General features: G+C 49.2%; 1 protein-coding gene across 5 annotated transcripts in view; it reads left to right on the top strand.

Moving 5' to 3' along the window:
* Positions 1-23,260, top strand: part of PLXDC1 (plexin domain containing 1) — a 59,697-nt gene that overhangs the window by 8,998 nt on the left and 27,439 nt on the right. For all 5 annotated transcript variants that reach the window (XM_081027465.1, XM_081027464.1, XM_081027467.1 and 2 more), the window contains exons 3-7: positions 17,721-17,864; positions 18,154-18,223; positions 18,851-18,973; positions 19,597-19,715; positions 20,699-20,798. In XM_081027465.1, coding sequence (XP_080883591.1) covers positions 17,721-17,864; positions 18,154-18,223; positions 18,851-18,973; positions 19,597-19,715; positions 20,699-20,798 — 556 coding nt within the window. The remainder of the gene's footprint in view (positions 1-17,720; positions 17,865-18,153; positions 18,224-18,850; positions 18,974-19,596; positions 19,716-20,698; positions 20,799-23,260) is intronic.

Raw genomic sequence — 23,260 nt, 5'->3', positions numbered from 1 at the left:
ACTGGACTCTCCCACTGCTTAGGGCCTCTACCAAAAGCTGAATGAAGGCGGGCGGCATTGTTAGTGACATCCAGCTGCCAGCTCTGGCCCCCCACCCCACCCCATTTCTGTGCTATCTACAGACCTTGTGTCCCCAAAGGGTTCCTGGCTGCAGAGGCTCAGGCTGCTCAGCTTCATGGCAGGGCACTCTGAGTAGAGGAAGCTATTAGGGTGAAGCCCCAGGAGAGACCCTCCTCTGCCTGGGGCAGTTCTGGGGGTGGTGGGTGCGGGGGAGGTCAGGGGGATCAAGGCCGGGAGGAAGTGCTGTCCTTGCAGTGTCTGGCCCTGCTCTCCAGCCTGCTCTCAGGGAGGCTGATGCGGGCCTTTGCATGTGTGTGAGTGAATCTACAACCAGGTGTGCATGTCAGCAGGAGTGTGTTTGCACATGTGTCTGAGGGTCTTGGTGTATTATGCACGTTTGCCTGTGTGTCTGCCACCATGGGCTGCTTGTGTCTGTGATGAGTGTGTGTGTGTGTGTGTGTGTGACCATGTGAATGCAAGTGTGCCTGTGGCCCTGTGTGTACATGCCTGTGGTTGAGTAAAGAGGGGGGATCCTCAGGATGCAGAAAAACTGCGAAAGAAGTAGGAAGAGGATGTGCTTCTTAGTGTATAGTATTTCTTTATTTTATGTTTTAATAGTGATTTTTTTAAAAACTCAAAGAAGTGCGTGCAGAAGGCCATACAGGTCAAATAATGCAAAAATCAGAAAACAAAGCACAGCACTCCCACGCCGCCGAGCCCCTCTGGACCTGCCCAGCCCTTGCTGGGAGGGCTGCTTCAGGTGTTTCCACTGGTGGTTACCTCCACATTTCTAATTTGCTTATACGGCTGCCTCTTGATTAACCCGTTTCGACATTCTCTGTTGACTGCCTGTGTTATAGATGAAGATTTGCTTTTATGTACTCCCCTGGGCATCAGTTTACTTTCTCAATATGGTTGTTAAATCCATGTGCTCTATTTTATATCATTATAATCATCTAAATATTGTTCACCACAAATCCAAGCAGGGTGATAATGTTGTTTACTTTCTTATATAATTTTTATTTTTCTTGGATCCTTGCCCTTTTACTCACTTGCTTAGTTTTCTGTACTTAATACAGCTATATATTTTTCCACCCCTATTGGCCTTGTTTGAAAAAGAGACAACAGACCCAAAATGGAGTCACTTGTGCTAAGCCCATGGCACAAAATCCAAGACTTAATACCTAACTTAATTACACTTTCAACTTCTCTCAGGAGTGGAATCTTAAAGCAGTCAATCTGGAATTACCTGGTCCGCACTAGTGAGGTCATGTGCCTGATAGACCCCTGTCATCCCCTGACAGAAGGTGACTTTGCCACAAAGAATCTACTCTTTGCTAGAAACTTCCTGCTATCTGCTAGATGGGATGCTGCCTGATTCATGAATTGTTCAGTAGAGCCAATTAGATCTTTAAAATTTACTCAGTTGAATTTTGTGTTTAACAGCCACAAATACTAGAATTTTCGGTGTAGTCAGACCTATCAGTTCTGTTTTTCCTTCCCTTGGAAACCTGTCTGTTTTTGTCCTGCTCCAACCTGAACTGGCTGCTTACATGCCTGCCCCACAATCTCCCTGCAACCTCCCTCCCCTTCATCACCGAAGCCCTGTTTTGGGTGTCCTGTTCTCTTGACCCTATGTCTTCCCTTTCCTACTTCTCCTCCTTGCTTGTTTAACTTCCTGAGGAGTGGTTACACAGGAGAAAAAAATGCTTCTGAGAGCTTGCGTGTCTGAAAATGACTTTATTCTATCCTCACACTTGATTAATGGTTTGGTTGAATATAGAATTCTAGGTTACAAATAATTTTCCTTCAGAAGTTTGTGGGCACCTCACCATTGTTTTCTGGCTTCCGATGTCACTTTTGAGAGGTTTGATGTCATTTGTATGCCCCATCTTTGTGTATGCCTGTCCCCACCCTCTCTACCTCTGGGAGCTTTTGGGTGTTCCCTGTAACCCCTGAGAATGAGGGCCTTGCTCTGGCTCTTCTCTCACCACACTGGGTTTTTGATGGACTGTTTCAACCTACAGACGTATATTAGTCAGTTCTGGAAGGTCTTCCTCTTTTATTTCTTTGATAATCTTCTCCCTATCATATTGTCTTCTGTGGGGACAGAACCCCAGAAAGCAGTTTCCAGGCTCTCGGCCTCACATAGAAAGGTGCTGGCTCAGGTAGTAAATGGCCATCAACTGTGATCAGATGGCCATCAGCTGTGGCTAGTTGGCCATCAGCAGTAACCAGTGAGCCATTGGCCACTAATATAACTGCCGTGGCTACGCTAGCAAAAAAAAAATGGGGGCTAGCAAGAAGATGGTGGCTGGCAAGCACAGACTGCTGTTAGGACGGTGGGTTGCAGATTATGTAGATCCTGCTTCCTGTGTCTCCAGCCCAGCCGCCAGCGAGAATATATTGGTTTGAGTCCCCTATCTATGGCTCCGTGGGTGTTCCTTTTTGGCCTTACCGTGTCTTGCGTTCTTATGTGGGGAGCGGGACCAGAGACCCCGCATGACACCCTGCACGACATCTTCTTTCTACAATTCCCCTTGATTTGATGTCCATCTCTGGGAGTAATCCTCAAACTTTCTTCTCTCTTCTGTTGTCCATATGTCCCATTTGCATTTTTTGTTGTTTATTTTTTAGTTTGCTCATTATTGTTCCACTTTCTGGGAGATTTCCTCAATCTTATTTATTTATTTATTTTTATCATGTTTGTTGCTGTTTATTGAAAGGAAGAATCAGAAGATAGGAATGAAAAGAATAAGAAGCAGCAGAATCAGGAACAGAAGTGCAAAAAAAAAGAAAGGAAGGAAAAGAAGTGTAGGGAGGGAAGGCAGATGTGAGTGGGGGGTGGAGAGTGCAGAAAGATCCAATCTTATTTTCTTAATGTTACAGATTTTGTCTCCTACTATCACACTATTAATTTCCAAGAGCTCTCTATTATTTTCTGATTATTTTTTTTCTTAAAAAAGTCTCCTGTTCTTGTGTCATAGATGTAATATCTTCTCTCGAAAGATATTTTTAAAACTTAAGTATTTTTTCCTACTCTCTGTAGCACTCCTCCCTCCCTCCTTCCCTTCCATCCTTTCTTTTTTTTTGCTCTCTCTCTCTTTCTCTCTTTTTCTTTCTCTTTCTCACTTTTCTTCTTTTAGTGGGGGATTGTTTAATGCAGGGGCACTTGCACAGGAGTGGGCAGGGTGAAGGAAGACAAGAGGTGGCGAAGCACTTTAGGAATAGTAACAGCGCGGTACAGCTAAGACTGCTACCGTTGAGCTGGCAGGGAGGGTGGTTGTCCAAACCCGTAAGGGCTGTGACTGTCTCTGAGGGAGGGACTGCTGGACAAGAGCTGCAGCAACAGGGATGGGAGACAGACCAGTGCCAGCCTGCAGCCCGATAGGGAGGGAGCAGGGTAATCAATGCTCCGAACTCTCTTCCTTTCTGCATCTGACTTTTCCTTTTACCTCAGGCTCTGACATGGCTTGGCACCATTACTGATCCTGTCTTTATTTAAAGTTTTGATATTTTGTTCATCATGGAATTTATTTTGCATTCATTTTGATTTTTAACAATATGGCATTACAATATTCTCCATCTTGATGACTGAGTTTGTCGGTGCCACCTTAGACATTGCACCTGAGGTCTGTGCCTTGCTTGCCTCTGGCCCTGAGGTAGAACCTGACCTCACACTCACGCAGCCCCGCTCGCTTCCCATGCTGCTCTGTCTTCTTCAGCCTGCACAACCAAGGAGCTGTGGTGCAATGATGAAGTAGAAGGCCAGGGCAGGAGAGGTCCCCTGAGTAAGGGGCCACCTGGAGGCTCACTATCTCCTTCCCTGCCTTCCCTTCCCAGCTGTGTCGAGCCATCAGTGAAAGAACTGATACTTGCTTTGGGCCAGACACCATGGCCAGAGCCACGTCCCAGTCTGTACAGAGAGGACCTTGCCGAAAAGAGGCACAGAGACGTGGACTTCTGGAAGCAATTGTCCGTGGGCGTTCAGAAAGGGCAACGGGATCATTAAGAGCCAGCATGGATTCAATCACCCCAGCGTTAAAAAACAACACAAATGCCTGGGCTCCACCCTGGACCGGCTGGTTCAGAGGCATTGGAGATGGAGTCTGGGCCTTTGTTCCTCTAAAAGCTCCCCCATGTGATTCTGATGGTCATCTGCCATAGATGTTGGAACTTCCGACATGTAACACTTCAAACCAATTTCAGATCAGTTAGTAAGTTGATCACTGGCACATGGGTCTTTCTCAGGCACTTGTACTTGACCACAAGGCTTCCACCATCCCGGGGCTTGGTGGCTCCCTCAGTAGCCACACATTGAGTCCACGTGGAGTAGCAAAGCCACCCTGGCAGGAGGGGCCCCTCTGATTAGGTGAGGGGCTGTGCCAGGTCTGCCCGGAAGATAGGAGGCTCAGACTTCCAGATCAGACTTCTGCCTTAGCTGGAAGTGAGTTCAGATGTCAGGTCAGGAAGTAGAAGACCTCCTCTTCAGGCGGAATAATACCTACTTGCCTTCCCATCAGATAAAACTACCGGGATAAATACCATGTTTCCCCGAAAATAAGACCTAACCGGAAAATAAGCCCTAGCATGATTTTTCAGGATGACATCCCCTGAACATAAGCCCTAATGTGTCTTTTGTAGCAAACCTGAATGTAAGACCCAGTCTTATTTTCAGGAAAACACAGTATAAATCCTGGCATTTAGGTTTAAACTAAGGTTAGAGAGATATGGCTTAGCAGCAGTTCAGAAGGAAAAGACTTAAGGTTTCTCACTGCCTGTGGGCTGGGGATGAGTCAGGAGTGAGAAGTGGCTGCCAAGAACGGAGGAGGCAAAGCGGGCTGTGTTAATGGAAACCCATGGAAATCCATGGAAACCCTGGGACCAGGGCTGGGGCTCTGGGGATCCTGCGGGGATTTCTCAGCCTGACCACAGCTGTGGGGCTTGTGCCTTTTTAGATGGTTATCTGGAAACCAGAGTGGTTCAGAATGGTTGAAGGAGTTTGGAGTAGTTAGCCTGGTATAGAGAAGGCTGTTTTCTAATAGCTGCAGGGCTGAGACTGGGGTAGAGAAAAATAGACAATTTTTCTCCATAGCACTTATTCCTTCCTGCACTGAATTCTCTATTTATTTTGTTTATATTTCCTGTCCTCCCACTGGAACCCAAGTGCCATGAGACCCGAGACTGTTTTATTACTCTGTTGCCAAAACCTGGCACACAGTGGGGGCTCCTCTTTGAAGGAACAAAGGAAGTAAGGATTTTTCATCCCCAGAACCCAGAAGAGGGTTGTCGAAGAGAAGAGGTTGTGCCTGGGGTGGGTCATTGCATTCAGTGGCCTCTAAGGACCCCAATTGTGGGGACAGAGTCCCAGAGAGCAGTATCCAGGCTCTTGGCCTCACGTGGAAAGGTGCTGGCTCGGTTATTAGGTGGCCATCAGCTGTAATCAGATGGCCATCCGCTGTGGCTGGGTGGCCATCAGCTGTTACGGCTTAGCCATTAGCCACTAATCTAACTGCCGTGGCTACGCTGGGGGGTTAGTTTGTTGGTTGGCAGAGAAGCGGACAGTGGATTGCGGCTAGCAAGTGTGGTTAGCAAGCACGGATGGCGGATTGCAGATTGTGTGGATCCTGCTTCCTATGTCTCGCCCCGCCGCCAGCGAGATTGGGGTGCAGGAAGACCCCTCGTTGGGATACTGGCAGATGTTTGCTTTGTGTTTCAACCAGTCACCATCGAGAATATAGTGGGATGAACCCCCTATCCATGGCTCCATTGTTGTTTCTTTTTGGACTCACCATATCCTGCGTTCTTGTGGGGAGGGGGGCGGGAGCTGCATGACACCAACTCTGACTTTTGGGTTCCCCCACACCTAAAAGAATGTCAGTGCTTACATACGTGTGTGCACACCTGTAACCCACATGGTCTCGTGTCTGAATTCTCAGAAGGGCCTGTGCCCCCTTTCCTACCTTACCTTTGAACCTGTTAGACCTTACACTGAGCAGTTGTCAGCAGGGAACACTGGTGTGGTCAGTGGGGGACACTGCTGATCCCCCCTTCAGTATAGCCAGGCCTCAGTACCACCCTTACTCACCCCAAGCTAAGTGCCCACACTGACCTGGATGGTGGGCAACCTTCGTCCCTGTAGGAGCCCAGTGAAGGGACCCAGAGACGCCTGCTTCTTCCCTGGTCAAGCATTTCTGAGAGCTGTGTTCTCTTTGGCTGAAGGAAACCCCACCTAGACAATAGCCTGGTGACAAAGAGCTGAGCAAGAGGGAAGTGGCAGGAAGGAGACATGTCAGCAAGTTTAAATCGATCTGTTTTCACAAGTTTTCTTGGGTCTCAATAGGAAAACATTTCCATATTATAGCCTGGTCCATGCCTGTGCTCTGGGGCCATTTCAAGGACCAAGAACCTGGCAGGTGGGCTTTCATTCTCTTTGTCTCCCTCATATCTACCCCAGTGTCCCCTCATCTATTCCTTCATTGTTCCTCAGCACACCCTTTTGGCCATGGCTTCCTTTCTGGGCTCAGTCCATGTGGCCCAGCTCTCTAAACTCAGCCCCTCTGCCCAGCCCCTTCTTCCCAGCACCCCTGCTTAGCTCCTCACCTCAGTGCTTTCTCCAGCTCAGACTCTCTTGCTCTGAGGCCTTGAAGCATCCAGTCTGCATTCCTGGGGTGAGCTGGCAGCTCCAAGGCCCCTGGCCAGAGTGATCTCCTTGGGGTTGATTCTTACGCCCACTCTAAAAGCACATCCCAGTAGGAATAGGACTCTTGTCTGGATTCAAGCTTTCCAGAGGTTTCCCACCAAGACCAACACTGAGGTCTTGGAACCCTGGGAATTTTTGTGGAAGGAGAGGGATGTGGGTTGGGGGAAACCATAATGCTAAGTCAGAGGCCCTGGGATGTGCTACAGTTTTCTTCTCTGACCGGCTGGAAGCTGGAGGCCTTGGACAAAGGCTCTCTTCCAGCCTGGGAATTTCCAGATCCTAGTCCAAGGTTTTCTTGGTTCTGTGGTTCAGGTCTGGAGCTAGGGTTTGGGAGGAGCCAAGTTTAAGGACATTCAGATTTGGACGTTCCCCTGTGATAGAATAGGTTCACTCTGCCATCCCCGTCTTCCCCGGCCCAGCTTGCATGACGTCCTCTCCTCGTTCACCACCGTGGCAGGCCCAGAAATGCAGAGGGACCTTGCACTGGGGCAGACACCATGTCATCCCAGATGGTGGAGCAGTGAGAGGAACAAGTGAGTACGATTCCTGCCTGGTTTCTACAACCTCTCAACGGAGGTAGTTCCCAAAAGGAGACCTCCAGAAGGCCCCCTCCCCAAATCTAAGGGCCTATGGGAGATAGGACAGATAGACTCGTAGCACAGACACACGAAGAGCAAGCAGTGCTCATCGAAGAACCCCACCACGCCAGAGCACTCCAGGGAAGGGATGAGGTGAGGGGGCCGCACGGGAAGACTTCTGGGCGTAGAGTGTGAGGTGGGGTGGAGGGAGAGGCAAGTTATGAGTCAGATTTTGACGAGAGAGAGGATGAGAGACTTTGTGAGAAGAAAGGAGGTAGGAGGTGGAGTCTAGATGTCGAGTCTCCAGCGCTGTGGAAAGAGTCTGGCGGTCCTGACCCCTGAACTTGGCCCTGGCATATACCAGCTGCATGACGTTGGGTAGACACCTAACCCCTCAGTTAGTGCACCTGACATGGCAGGCTTCTTCAAGCCCCCGCTAGCTTCAAATTTCCCAAATGGGGTGGTAAGTAGTGATCTCACAGGATTGAGATTTAAGAGCAAAATTAAAGGAATCTGATGGGTGCTCAGCGCTCAGAAGTCCATGTCCCACATAGGTCCCTCTTGTTGACCCTTTCCCTTGGGCAGGTTTCTTTCTTTCTCTCTTCCTCCCTTCCTCTCTTCCTCCCTTCTCTCTCCCTCCCTTCCTCTCTCCCTCTCTCCCTCCTTCCCTTCTTTCCTTCCTTCCTTCCTTCCTTCCTTCCTTCTTGTTGAGGTGAGGGTCACATGACATAAAATTAACCATTTTAAAGTGAAGTGTATTTAACATACCATGTGTGCAACCATGATCTCTGTCTAGTTCCAAAACATTTTCATCACCCCAGAAGGAAATACTTATGCAATTGCTCCCCATTTTCCTCTCTTCAGCCGCTGGCAGCAACCAATCTATGTTCTGTTTCTATGTTCTTACTTTACCTATTCTAAATGTTTCATATGTAAATGAAATCATACAATATATGACCTTTTGTATCTGATTTTGTTCACCTAGCATAATGTTGTTTTTTTTAAGATTTTATTGGGGAAGAGAACAGGACTTTATTGGGGAACAGTGTGTACTTCCAGGACTTTTTTCCAAGTCAAGTTGTCCTTTCAATCTTAGTTGTGGAGGGCGCCGTTCAGCTTCAAGTTGTCCTTTCAGTCTTAGTTGTGGAGGGCGCAGCTCAGCTCCAGGTCCAGTTGCTGTTGCTAGTTGCAGGGGATACAGTCCACCATCCCTTGCGGGAGTCGAACTGGCAACCTTGTGGTTGAGAGGACGTGCTCCAACCAACTGAGCCATCCGGGAGCTCAGCAGCAGCTCAGCTCCAGGTGCTGTGTTCAATCTTAGTTGCAGGGGGCAGAGCCCACCATCCCTTATGGGACTCGAGGAATGGAACCAGCAACCTTGTGGTTGAGAGCCCACTGGCCCACGTGGGAATCGAACTGGCAGCCTTCGGAATTAGGAGCACGGAGCTCCAACCACCTGAGCTACCGGGCTGACCCCTAGCATAATGTTTTTGATGCTCATTCATTTTATGGCTGAATAATATTCCATTGTATAGATATACTGTAATTTGTTTATCCAATTATTTGTTGATAGACATTTGGGTTGTTTCCACCTTTTAACTATTGTGAATAATGCTGCTATGAACATGTGTACATGTATTTGTTTGAATACCTGTTTTCAACTATTTGGGATATATACCTAGGAGTGGAATTGCTGGTCATATGGTAATCTATGTTTAACTTTCTGAGAACTGCCAAACTGTTTTCCACAGTAGCTGAATCATTTTACATCCCCATCAGCAGTGTATGAGGGTTCCAATTTATCCCCAGCCTTGCTAGCACTGGTTATTTTCCATTTTTGGGGTTAAATTATAGCATCCTAGTAGGTATGAAATGGTATCTCATTGTGGTTTTGCTTAGTGTTTCCCTAAGGACTTATGATGTTGAGCATCTTTTCATGTGCTTCTTGGCCATTTGTATATCTTCTTTGGAGAAATGTCTAAGTCCGTTGCCCATTTTTTCCATTGCCCACTTTTTTTGTTTGTTTTCTTTTTTTCCATTGCCCATTTTTAAAATTGGGTTGTTTGTCTTTTTGTCTTGGCAAATTTCTTAATCCCTCTGAGCCCATTTCTTCATTGTTAAATGGGGATGTTATTGTCTAAGTGTCACTGCAAAGGTCTTCTATAGGAATCTATATAAAGGAAGGGCCTGGCACAGGGTAGGGAATGATAAACATTAGCTGCCTCTGAATTAGGTCTGGTCTAGGGTGGCCAACCATCTCAGTGTTCGCAGGGTGGTCCTAGTTTTAGCATTAGATGTTCAGCATCCTGGGAAATCCCAGTACGAGGCAGACCAGGACAGCTGGCCACCCTACTATGGCCCCAGGCATGGTAGACTGTTTATATCCCTGCCATATCATCACTCTAAGCCTCAATTTCCTCCTCGGTAAGGTAGAACTGAGAATGCCTCACAGAGTTGTTATAAAAATCAGTCAAGCTAATTGGTTGACAAGGTTAACCAGAAAGGTCTCAGAAAAAAGGGACGGGCGTTCCCCCACCCCCAGATCGTACCTGGAAGTACAAAAATAGGATTCCAGCCACAAAAAAAGATTTCCTGGCCTTGAAGCCTGAGGTATGACTCTTCCTAGCCTTACTGCTCCTCAGAGTTTGGTGGGAAACCAGCAGTACTGACTGTACTGGGAGTGTTAGAAAGGCAGAGGTCAGGTCCCTCAGACCTGCAGAATCAGAATCTGATTCCCAAGTGGTTTGTGTCCACATTAAAGTGTGAGAAGCACTGCTTTATGCCAAAGGCTTTGAAGCAGGAGAAATAATCCAGGATATGAAAATGCATCCATATAAATTAATTAAAAAAAAAAAAAGTTTATAAATAAATAAATAAATAAATAAATTTGATGTGAAAAATCTCAAAAAAAAAAAAAAGAAAATGCATCCATAAATTCATCACAGCACTATTTGTGAGAACATAAAAATGGGAAGCTACCTAAAGGCCCAATATTAGGGAAATAGTTAAGAAAATTGCGGGTTTTCTTCTGAGTAGAGAGCCACGAAGCTGTAACAAATGATGGTTACAAGACATGTTCAACATCAAAAACTGCTTTAAATATCATGAAACGTGACCAAAGCAGCTCACATATCTGGATGATCCCCAGAATGATAATCATGAGAAATTATATACATATGAAAAAGACTAGAAAGAAATAAGCCAAATGGGACCAGATAACGGATGGGGGAGGCCTGCTTTCATTTTCGTTTTTCCTTGTCCTGATTCTCTGTGGTTATGTGATGTATATTGATGCCATTAAAAGCTCTGATTGGCTGATATGTCTCCAAAAGCCCACATGTTGAATCAATGCCAGGACAAAATGATTCTTCCGTTTCCATGAAGTGTTGGGGGCATGGAGAAATGCTTTGTCCAGAAAGCCAGTCCACACACCCTGTTTCCAAGCCTGGTCCAACCCCCACTTCTAGGACCTTCTTAGGTCAGCCTCATCCACCCTGATATCTCTTTATCCCAAACCCTCGGTGCCCATGCAAGTACCCCGTTGTCTAGCCTGGGTTGCTCCCTTTCCGGGGTGAGACCTGCTTTCTGTACTTCTGTGATGACAAGTATGCAGTGTGGGTTTGTTTCAATCTGATGCTCGAATACTTCCAGAGGGCAGATGGAAGTTATTGTGTGGATACACGAGCAAAGAAAGTAATAACAACAGGTAACGTTAAAGGAGCCCTTCCTGAGTGTAGGCCTCATTCTGTGGCCTTGCGTTTAACTCTCCCAACTACCCCAGGAGGCAGGTATTTCTATTTCTACCTTGGAACAGAGAGATAAAGTGCTTACCCAAGGTCACACAGCTAGTGAGTGGCAAAGCCAGGACAAGAACTTAGGTCTTTCTGTCTTTGGAGTCTGAGCGTTTAACCACTGTATCCTCATGGACAAAAATGAGTGACATGTTGGTCCAGACAAAGGGTGCTTTTAGACCAGCACTTTACCAAGTTCACTGCAAGAGAATCCCCTAGAGAGCTTGTTCACATGCAATTTTGATCCAGAAGGTCTGGGGTTAGGCCCAGGATTCTGCATTTATCACAGGCTCCCAGGTGTCGCAGATGCTGCTGGGGTACACTTTGAGTAGCAAGGATCTAGAAAACATTCCTATTGGTCCTGTAAGGCCTCATGGAATGGTGGAGGCAGGGGATGGGATGCTCCCACCCCAGGAATCCCGTCAGCACTCCTGGGTTGGACCCAGCTGCCTGGAGCGCCGTCCCGACATGCCTGGCCAGCTAGGCCTTTCCAGCAGGCCCTACAGGGTGCCCTTGGTTGCCTGCCCTGGCATTTCCACCTGCCAGTTGGCTGGCAGGTGATGGGCCGATGGTGACAGCTTAGCTGGAGTTCCTGTCCAGAAACGTCTTGAGCTCAGCCAAGGTAAATGCTACCCCGCTGTCAGAAATGAAGTGCTGGCAGGCTCCGGGCATGAATAATTGAGGCAGAAGAGACATTGTAATAGCAGACGTTTAGGATGGAGCTGGGGATGGCTTCGAGCAGGCAGCCTCCACAATTAAGACCTTTTCCTGGAAAGGTCCAACAAAATCAGCATCATAGCTCGCACTTATCAAACACCTACTGTGGACCCAGCACTGAGCTAAGAACTTTCCATCGATATGTTTTGTCTAATCCTTTCACAAACCCCAAGAAAAAGGTTACTGATGGAACGGACACTCAGAGAGGAGCGTAATGCTTGGCACCAACTCTGATGTAGTGGAGCCAGTTTTTGAACTTGGGTCTATCTGATGTTATAGCCCCTGCACTTGATCCTAGAGCGGTGTTTTCAGATCGCGCTCCACGGGAACCCTGAGGTTTCCCACAGGTGCTTCCCGGACTGCTGTGAGAGGGGAGGCGTGGAGAAGGAAGTAGCACAGCAGGCTGGACTCTAGACCCTTCTCTTTCCTTCCCCCAGAGTGGCCTTACTTTGATGTGATTTACATATTGAGCTTCCATGGAGATTCATTGGAAGAAAGGATTTCATGGCCAAAAATATTTGAAATCTACGTCATGCTGCTTCCCCAAATGAATGGGGTTTATTGAGTAGGGTTTCTCGCATGCATTTCGAGGAAATATGGTTCCCTTTGGTGGATTTGCCAAGTGATCTGGCTCGTGCTACATTTTCTGACCCTCCGTAATGTCATGACACCCCATCACAGCTCCTAGCCTCCGGTCCACAGTGCCTGGAGGGCTGCCCTCTGGGGTAACGTGACTGCTCCACAAATAGCAGGTCGGATGCAGTGACAGGCTGTGAATTGAGTGAATTTCTCAGAGAAGTTGACAGGCAAGCACGGCCTCTAAATCCTTTTTCAGAGATATACCTATATGGATTATTGTGAAAAAGCCCTCAGACTGACTGGCCTGAGGCGGCCGCTTAGGACCTTGTATTAATTAGGCTACAGATTCAGCTATTGTAACAAATGCCCAGCTGATGAGGCAGTTAGACCTGAGAGAAGTTTATTCTTCTCTCATACGTAAGAGCGTGAGCATAACGAGGCAGGGGTTGATGTAGTGTCTCCACGGCACTGGGGACCCAGGTTCCTTCTATAGCATGTGCCTTCCATGTTCTGGTCCAAGATAGCTGTGTCAGCTCTGAGGGCAATCATTTTGCTCGTCTTCCACTGGGCAGACATACTCATGGAGCCTCACCCAGCTGAGAAGAGGGCTGGGAAACATAGTCTAGCTGGGTGGTGATGTGCTTAACTAAAATTGGGGGGTTCTGCTACTAAAGAAAGAAGGGGAGAATGGTCATTGGAAGGCATTTATCAGTCTCTGTCATGGGTGGACTTCTACAATCAAAACTGCTGGTGCCAATGGCAGCATGATCAGGGGCCTGCAGTAGTAGATGGGAAGCAACCCCAAGTTTGGAGAATTCCAAGCCGCATGATTCTTTTCCTGGTGGTCAGTCAAGAAGCCAGCAGGGATTGACTTTGTAAAAAAAAAAACACATGGTGGCCTGTGTATCGCCACAGAAAAGTTCTCCTAGAAATTTGGTTTCTCACTTCTCTCTTCCGGGGTACCTCATGAGCAAGACTGTCCTAGCTAGGACCCTTTGGTCCCAAGGAGCCATTTGAGCTGTCTCAGGGGAAGGCTTTATAGTGAGGGCACAGAGACCTATTATGGGATCCAAAGGCTGGCAGCGAGGACAGCATGACCCCAAGGACCTGGAAAGCTCTTGGGAACCAGGGCTGCTTTCTGTCGCTCGAGATACACCTCAATTCTTCTCTCGTTTTTGTTTACCCAGTATATATTTTTTGAGGCCAGATGCATGCAAGGTTTTCCTTCTCCTTTGTACGGACTGCAAGTCACACTTAGGACTATGCCCTGATGACCTCAGAGTCACTCATGTTCCACACTTGCTGACCTCCTTCCAGCCACTTGAGCTCATAATACATTCCCTCCGTGTTTAAGCTGGGTGGAGCCAGGTTTCTCTTCCTTGCCCTGAAAGCATTTCTCTTGTTAGCTTCACTTTCTCAGAGAAAAGCTTGAGAAATCAGGAAATAGCTTCCTGTGTGCAGGGTGTCCCAGCCATGGGAATGCTTGCCATGGACTTGGATTCCCAGAAGAGATAGTTAAGTCCTTTGCAACTGGCTTTTGTGTCACTTGCCATCACTGATGGGGGTGGGTACTGTCCTTGCTGGAGTGACACCGCACATTCTCAGCATAGCCTCTGGCTCCATCAGCTGTAGCGCCCTTGTGATTGAACTAATTCAGCAAGCAGATCCCTAACACCTACCATACGCCAGGTGCCAAGCCCTGCGCTAGGTGGGTGCTAGGGCTGAGGAGATGAATGCGACACGGTCCCTGAGCTCTGTGCTCCATAAAGGACCCACGCTGGTTCTTCTGATTTTAACCAATGACTGATAATTGGCCCAAGTTGCCCTCCAGTGGGGCAGTTACTTAAAGACCTAGGAAACAGTGGACAGAGGAAAAGTCACTGTCTTTGGGTGAGACTGACCTGGTTTCAGATAGGTATGTGGGCCTCAGTTTCCTCACTTATAAAATGGGTCTAATTTTAGTACTCACCTCCCAGGGTTGTCCTGTAGTGAAGCATTTGAAAGGCCTAGTGCAAATGTCACAGCTCTGCCAATGCCGGCTGTCCTTCTCTTTCCTCCTGGGCCTCTCCCCCGAACTCTTACAGACTTTGTTCTTGGCTCTGCCCAGGAGTGGCCCCAGCTCCAAGTTGTCCCTTCCTCTCCAGGCTGCAGTTTGGCCTCACTTATCACCACGGAGTCTCTTCAGGCCAGGGCTCTAATAGATACAGCTCCTGGCCTTGCTGTCCTGGGGATAACCAAAGTCACCTTGCACCCAGGAGAGGTGGTCTGTTGGGGCTTATTTGGGACTTGTGGTAGATTCTGACCCCCTCGGGCAGTTCCCCTGGCAGGCGGGCTGCACTTGGCACTTTTAAGGCCTAAAGCAGAGCCTCGGCCTCGCATACCTGGCCTGCGCAGGGGTCCACATGTGCCAAGGCCCCCGCTCTCCTAGGGATCTGCTGACTCACTGGAGAGAATCTCTGCCCAGGAGTTAGAGCAGCAGCTCCTTTAGTTTCTGATCATCCTGAGTCAGCATAGCTGAAGACTTTTTGTCAGTTAGGAGGTGCCACGAGAGCGTTTCTAGGGAACTCCACGAGTGAGATGATTCTGCCCACGGATCCCTTCATGCTGGGAGGAGGCACCCAGCCCACCTCCTCAGGGGAGCAGCTCTGGCCGGGCCAGTGGTCTGGTTTCTTTCATGGGAAGCAGAGGACTCAGAGCAACGGGCTGGTGATACGCGTCCCCACTCACTCCACCCTTTGAGTCTTGGTGAGGCAGCAAGAGACATGTCAGCTTGTTTGGGTTTCATAACGGTGGAGTATGGCTTCTGTCCAGGGCCCTTATTTCCAGCGCGTGAGGGTTTGGAGAACGCTCTCAGCAGGTGAGTCCCAAGAAGCAGGTGATGGAAACCTGACCTTTCTCCCAGCCTGCAAGCAGCCATTTTATTTTTATTTTTATTTATTATTTTTATTTTTGCAAGCAGCTATTTTAAACACAGGCCTGCTCAGGTTCCTAGGGGGGAGCTGTATTCAGTTGACTCCCGCCGTACCCAACAGCTTCTGTTCCCTGTTAGTTGCTGTACTGCCGTGTTTGGTAACACCAGCATGCATGATGGTAGCAATCAGACAAAGGATGGGCAGGCCTTCAAAAACTATGCTTTCAGACTCTGAAAGAGCATTCATTCAGTAACAAATTCTCCAACTAAGCACATGCTCTGGCTTAGACACCATAGATAAAGGCTGACCTTACCTGTGGGGAACTTATAGGAGAGATGGAGACCCAGGAGGAAACGACATGGCATCTGATCCCCTGGGGAGTCTGGTGAGAGGCAGAAGCAGAAGGGGCTGCTTTCTTGACAGAGGCTGTAAACTCTGGGCATCAGCACAGCTGCTTTTGTGCCACGAGCAGAGTGGGGAGCAGTGCTTCCTCCTCTGGGCACCTTCTGGAGCCCCAGGGTGGGTGACGGTGGCAGCAATGGCAGACAGCATCCTTGCTGTGGGCACTTGCCTTCACCCCAGGGGGGTAGCATCGGGGTGGCCCCCTCAGGTAGCTTCCTGAGTAAAACCAGAAATCCAGGAAGGGTGGGCTCATGTAAGTTCCACAAATGGTACATACACCCCTTGAGGGTGGGGCTCCCATGGAGGGTGGGGCTCCCATGGAGGGTGGGGGCCATTGCAAGGGGTGGAGGTCCTCCACGGGCAAGTAGGGGGAGAAGATCAAAAAGAAGGTGAAGTTTCAGCTGAGCATTGAAGGAGTAGGAATCCGCCAAGGGGAGAAGACAAGGAAAGTCATTTCAGGCAGGAGGGTCAGCATGTGCAAAGGCGTGAGTGACCACAGGGGGCCTGAGACATCAGGGGAATCTGATGTGGTGGGTGGAGACACAAGCATGCACAGGGGACATAGAGAAGGCAAGAGCAGTGAAACTGGACAAAGTGGAGCTGGCTCGTGAGGAGGGGACCTCGCATGCCAGGCTGAGGTTTGGGTTTTGTCACGAGGGCAGTGGGAGCCTCAGCTCTTTGTGAGCCAAGTAATGTGGTCTTGGACGTGTGTTAGCTTTGTGTGATGGATGTGAAACCAGGCAGTAGGAGCAGTATGCAGTCTCCTCCCATTCAACATGTTTCTTCTGCTCATCTTCTCCCAGCTATGCCCAGATTCTCAGAGTGTGTCACTTGTCAGAAGAACAGAGTCTGCCTCCTGGCAGGTGGGGAGAGCAGGCATCTTGTCCCTGCTCATGCTGGGCCCAGGGCAAGGGCTGGCTGGGCAGCTGGCAGGTTGGCAGGGAGAACATGGTCTGCTCTGCTGTGTCTGCAGTCACTGCTGTTGGACAGCTTGATTGATGACCTCTGACGCCCAGCGCTCCTCACGGGTCAGCAGCACAATCTCGGGCAGCGGCCAAGTGAACCTGCCCACTTTGCTCCATTCCTCCTGCAGCTGGCGCCCCCTGGATGGGCTGAGATGCTATGACATCGCCTCCTCTCCTGGCTCTTTTACCCTTTCTGCCAACCATTTTCTGGCCTTCTTTAAATCCTGGCCCTAAATGCTCCCGTGCAGGAGAGGTTTTACAGAATTAACACCCAGCCTGCTGTGTTCTGGCTTGTTCTATTTTATCCCCATTGGGCACATAGTAGAGGTTAGAAATGTATCTTGAAGGAATCTTTGCTGCTTCTCCCCCCTTTCCCAACCCTCTAGTGACTGTATATGGGCCCTGTATCATCTCTCTGCTTGAAGGTCTGCATCTGTGCATTCTGTTTGCGTAAGTCCCACCTCCTCCCCAAGGAGGAGCAACTCCCCAAGATCAAGGGTCTACCTCCATCTTTAGACTGGAAGCTTCTAAGATCCTAAGTTTTTTCTTTTTCCTTAAATAGGATACTCCTCAGAGCAGGAACCATGTCTCCCCCTCAGTCTGGGAGCTCCCCGAAGACAAGGGCTCTATTTGGGGCTTACCTGTCTGTTTCTCTCTGATACCCCAAGCCAAGCTCTGCCTTTGGGCATGTTCCACGGGGACACAGGTTCTGCAGGAAAAGCCTCCTGGCCTATCTGGAAATGGAAGGGCTGAGCAGGGGTACAGCAGGGGTGGATTAGGCTGGGCCAGAGCTGTAGGGGCATGACTGGGGTGAGGTACTGAGCTGTCTGCAGCTAAGGGAAGCCCAGGGGCTCCCAGGCCTAAGCCAGCCTTCTGGGCCACAGGCCCAGGTCCCTGGGAGAGCCATGACTTCTTGTATCTAGAAGTCTGTGTCGGGGGTGGGGAGGTGCACAGGGTGGTTCTTGGCATGCCTCATGCCTCATGCCTCATGCCTCTGTCTTCTGTGGCGACAGGAGGACAACCACAGCTACTACGTGTCACGTCTGTACGGCCCCAGCGAGCCCCGCAGCCGGGAGCTCTGGGTGGATGTGGCCGAGGCCAACCAGAGTCAAGTGAAGGTCCACAGGATCCTGTCTAACACCCACCGGCAGGCTTCAGTGAGTGCCCCCGTTCCTGGCAGCACTAACCTGGGCTGGGAGGCTGGGGGCCAGCCCACACCGCCTGGTCAGTGCGCATGGCTGTGGTCTAAGATCTGTGATCTGGGAGGTGCCTTCCAGGGGATCACGGGGGGCTTGGCCAGAGTTGGGGTGTCCACCTCTGCCAGTAGTCCTGGCAGCCTTGGATATGCCTGCCCCTCACCCTGTTCCGACAAGCATGGGGCAATGTTGGTGCCCAGCCCCCTGGCCTGCAGCTTGTCCCGTGCTGACTGTCTCCCGTCCCCTGCAGAGAGTGGTCTTGTCCTTTGATTTCCCTTTCTACGGGCATCCTCTGCGACAGATCACCATAGCAACCGGAGGTAAGGCTGTGTTCATGGGGTTGGGGGAGGGTTTGGAGATCTCAGCCAGAACTTCGGGGAGCTTCCTGAGGAGGTTCAGTGGAGATAGGGCTAGAGATAGGGTTGTGTGGATGGACTGGGGAGGGACCCACATTTGGCTCTTGGGAGTCCACTCTCAGGAGGGAGATCAGTGAGTGTGACGAAATACCTCCTCCATATTAGCTGACTTGTTCTTGTGTGTGTGTGTCCCTCTGGGCCAGCTCAGGCCAGTGTGGGCAGTTCGTGTGGTCCCTGTGTTTCTGAGTCTATGAATGAGAAGGAAAGGGAGACTGCATTGAGAGCTTGCGTCCCGGGACCAGGCTCCCTGTTGATATTAGGAACCCATCTTTGATTCCTGTGTACTTCCCCAGGGGGAGGGAGAGGTGGGAATTTGTGCCCACCTGAGAGTCAGGGAGAGCCTTCTCTGGTCGAGGACACTTTTGCTCCATGCACGCCTGACCTGAGCCCAGCAGTTGGGATGGGGGCAGGATCCGAGGCTTGCTTCTAGCTATGTCTGCACTACTCCTTCCTGCCCTTGGGGGGAAACCCCAAGGAAGCAACTGCTCTGGGCCCTCTCCGGTGATTCGTCTGCCCTTCTCCCCATCCCAGGCTTCATCTTCACTGGTGACGTGATTCATCGAATGCTCACAGCTACTCAGTATGTGGCCCCTCTGATGGCCAACTTCAACCCTGGCTACTCCGACAATTCCACAGTCGCTTACTTTGACAATGGTGAGACCAGCTCTCAGAGTTTGTCACCCAGCCCCGGGGCACCCCTGGTCCAGCCCCTTCAGAGGAGCCCAAGGCCCAGACAGGGCAAGGGACTTGCCCACAGTCACACAGCAAGGCAGCCACCCCAGCTTTCCTTATCGGTGAGATGGCGACAAGATGCCTGCTACTCAGCAGGATCCGAAGAGGTAACAACATGAAAGTGCTTGGCTCTTAGTAGAGGTGAAATAAATACTGGAGACCTTTACTGTTTCTTACGCTCACCAGGTTGTCCCTTGAGCACCCACCCTCCTACCCCAGGGGAACAAGCATTTCTCCTATTTCTCCTCCTTTGCATTTTCATCTCAAGTGTCAGGCTAGGCAAGAAGGAAGGGGCACGCTTGGGGTGACAGATGATCAAGCACAGTATCTGGGGGCTGAAGTAGGGTCTCTGGTTCCTCTCCAACTTGGAAGTCAGGATGATATTTGTGGGTTGCCCAGCTCCTGCCTCCAGTCAAATCTGCAAACTGCCTCCATCATCCCTGAGGGACCCGACCTGTGTCCGATCCTCTTTGGCCACCATTTCTGCAATGCACTACTCCCTGAACTACCTTTCCATCCAGCCAGGTCCCTGCTCTTCTCCACAGGGACAGTCTTTGTGGTTCAGTGGGACCACGTCTACCTGCAAGGATGGGAAGACAGGGGCAGCTTCACCTTCCAGGCAGCTCTGCACCGAGATGGCCGCATTGTATTCGGCTACAAAGAGGTGAGTGAGCCCTGCTGCAGAGATGGCTCGATCTTGTGGAGCCTTTTTTTCATTCAGCAAATATTTGTAGAAAACCTGCAATGTGTCAGGCATAGGGCTTGGTGCTGGGGATACAGCAGTTAATGAGATGGCTGTGAGCCTTGCCCTTGTAGAGCTTAAGGCTTGTTGAGGAGATAGACAATCACTGCAGAGACAAATGTAGAATTGCTACTGTGACAAGTGCTTCTAAGTCAAGGTGCCTGGTGCCAGGAGAGCCTTCTGTGGGGCTCTTTACATCAGCAGGGGTCAGGGAAGACTGCCCTAAGGAAAAGAATCGAAATCTGCAGGATACATAGGAGTTAAGGAAGCAAAAAGGAGCGTGCAGGAGGTTCCAGGAGAAAGAAAAGCATGTGCAAAGGTCCTGTGACAGGACAGAGCGTGGCTGGTACAAAACGCTGAAAGAAGGCAACATGGCCGGAGGGGAGAGAGTAAGGAACAAGACACAGCAGGGAAACACCAGATTTGTCTTTGACCAAGGTCACTCTGGCTTCACAGTAGAAAATAGATTGTTGGAGGCTCAGAGGGAATGCTGGGAGAAGATTTAGGAGAGAGGTGATACCAGCTAGGAGTCTGGTGTGTGTCTGGGGGGGTGATGGTGAGAACTGGATAGATTTGATAGCCAGTTAGCCAGCTAATTGATAGGATTTAGTGATGTATCAGATGGAGGAGGGGGAAACGAAGAAAAGGGAGGGACCGTGGTTGACTCCTAGGTATCTGGTGTGCATGGAGTTTACCATTCACAAAAATGGAGTCAAGAATAGGAAATGTGCTTGGAGGGGGTGTGGGGAGGACTTGAAATGTGGATGGGGCCCTTGGGTATGAGATGACTTCACGTCCTCCAAGAGGCGACTCTGAGCACAGATGGGTCTGGAGCTCAGAGGGGAAGTCTAAGCTGGTACGAGAGTGCGTAGGGCGTAGATGGAGCCTCTTCTCCCCTGCTGCAGGTCCCTATGTCCATCCTGGAAATCAGTTCTTCCCAGCACCCTGTCAAAGCCGGCCTGTCAGATGCCTTCATGATTCTCAACCCATCCCCGGATATACCAGGTGAGTCCCCATGGACCCAATAGAGACCTGGGTTGGGTTGGACTCATCTCAGACTGACCCAGGCTGATGGTGGGATGGCAGTGGGGGGGAGTGGATGGATGGTGGAGCATTGAGTGGGAAGTGAGGGAAGAAAGGGGCATAGTGAGTTCCAACCTTTCTCCCTTGAGGGAAAAGAGGGCCAGGGCCCTTCCACTCAGCATCCCCTCCATTTAGAACATTTCCGGATGCTAAATTAGGGTTTGTGAGTCCTCCCAGGCACAGCCATAATTACCTCCCTATCAGGTGATAGAAGGAGCATCACAGGGGCTCCAGGAGACAGAAAAATTGGGTTTCTCTCCCATCCCTGACCCCCACCCTCCCAGTTCCCCTTTCTGTGGCAACTAGGGATGCCAGGTTATTTCTAGAGTTACAAGACGTCAGGTAAGTATATGTAGTATATTTAACACAAAGGATGGCATACGATGCCACTCTTCTGCTCCTGAACAAAGTATATCCTGCCCATCATTCCATAACAGAACATACCTCATTCTGTTTCGGCTGCATGATAGCCCATTGTATGGATGGCCTTCATTTAACCATTCCCCTGGGCATACACTTCTCAGTTGTTTCCAATCTTTTGCTACAACAAATAATGCTGCAGTGGCTATTTTTGCAAGCAGGTACTTTTATGCCTCCGTGTGAGTATTTCCATAAGATAAATTCCCACCACTTCACCTGCCCCCTCCCTGGACTCCCTTCCCAAATTCCCAGTGCTCTAGCAAGTGGCTTGGCAAGGACCTCGAGACCCTGTTCCATTGCTGCTGTCAGCTTCTGCTCTAACTGGTTGGTTAACGTCTGTGCTGAGCTGGTTGCTAAATAACCTCAGTCTCACCCTGATTGTATTAGTTAGCTACTTCTGCATAGCAAATTACACTGAAACTTATTGGCTTGAAACAATGAACACGTCATCTCTTCCTGATCTGTGAATCAGAAAGCAAAACACACGACTTAGTTGGTTCCTCTGGTTCAGGGTCCTTCACAGGCTGCTCTCAAGGTGTTTGCCGGGATTAGTTATCCCAACGATTGATGGTGTGTATGTGTGTGGTGGGGTGGTGGTGGTGGTGAGATCCACTTCCGAGAGTTTTCACAACATTGTTGGTAGGATTCAGCTCCCCACTCAGTTCCTGCCTTGTGGACCTCCCCGTAGAACAGCTCCCAACCTGGCAGCTGGCTTCCATTAGAGCAGGCAAAGAAGACAGCAGTGGAGTGTGAGTAAGAGGGAAGCCAGAGTCTTTTTGTAACCGAATCTTAGAAGTGCCATCCTATCACTTCCATTCTACTGGTTGGAAGCAAGTCACTGGGTCTAACCCACATTCAGGAGAGGGTTATACAGGGTGTGACTAGCAAGAGGGAAATCTTTTATTGTTTTTAAGATTTTTATTAAAAATATAGCTAACACCAATATATGGTGATAGAAAGAGAACTGACTCTGGGTGGTGAACACACAATGTGATATATAGATGATGTAATACAGAATTGTACACCTGAAATCTATGTAACTTTACTAACAATTGTCACCCCAATAAACTTTAATTTAAAAAAAAATATATATATAGCTAACATATATTATATGTTTCAGGTATACACCATAATTGTTCAACATTTATAGCCCTAAAGAAGTGATCACCATGATAAGTCCAGCAACCATCTGACACCACACTATGCCACCACAATATTATAGACTATATTCCCCATGTACGTTACATCCCCATGACTTATTTGTTTTATACCTGGAAATTTGGATCACTTATTGCCCTCCACCTTCCCCCCCCCCCCCCCGCTTTTAAATTTTCAATTACAGCTGACATTCAATATTATTTTATGTTAATTTCAGGGTACAGCATAGTGGTTAGACATTTATATAATTTAAGAAGTGATCCCCTGGCTAGTCTAGTACCCACCTGGCACTATACATAGCTATTCCCATATTGACTACATTTCCTATGCTGTACCCTACATCTCCATGACTATTTTGTAACTACCAGTTTGTACTTCTTAACGCCTTCACCTTTTTCACTCTGCCCTTCCACCCCCTCCCATCACCCCAACAAATCTAGTACCCCTCTGACACCATACATAGTTATTACAATATTATTGACTATATTCCTTGTGCTGTACCCGACATATCCACTCTTAAGAATTTTGACTTGATGCTGCAGATAACAAAGAGCCAGACAGAGAACATCGTGATCAGATCTGTCTGGCAGTGACAAGAAGCAATGGGGGGCAGATAGAAGGGAGAGTGGAGGCTGGGACTGAGGGTCAGGCCCAGGCTTTCACCTGGCTGCTGGACATGATACCTTGGCAAACAGCCCCTGGAGTCTCCAAAGCAGCAGCTCCCACAACAGACCCCTTGCGCCTCCTTTATTATTGATTTTTTTTTAATTAAAGAAAAGTTTCCATTTATTAACAGGGACCATTTT

The sequence above is a fragment of the Rhinolophus hipposideros genome (genome assembly GCF_964194185.1).
Source record: "Rhinolophus hipposideros genome assembly, chromosome: 20".
NCBI lineage: Eukaryota > Metazoa > Chordata > Mammalia > Chiroptera > Rhinolophidae > Rhinolophus > Rhinolophus hipposideros.
Note: the sequence above shows the minus strand (reverse complement) of the source record. Positions and strands in the feature narration are given on the sequence as shown.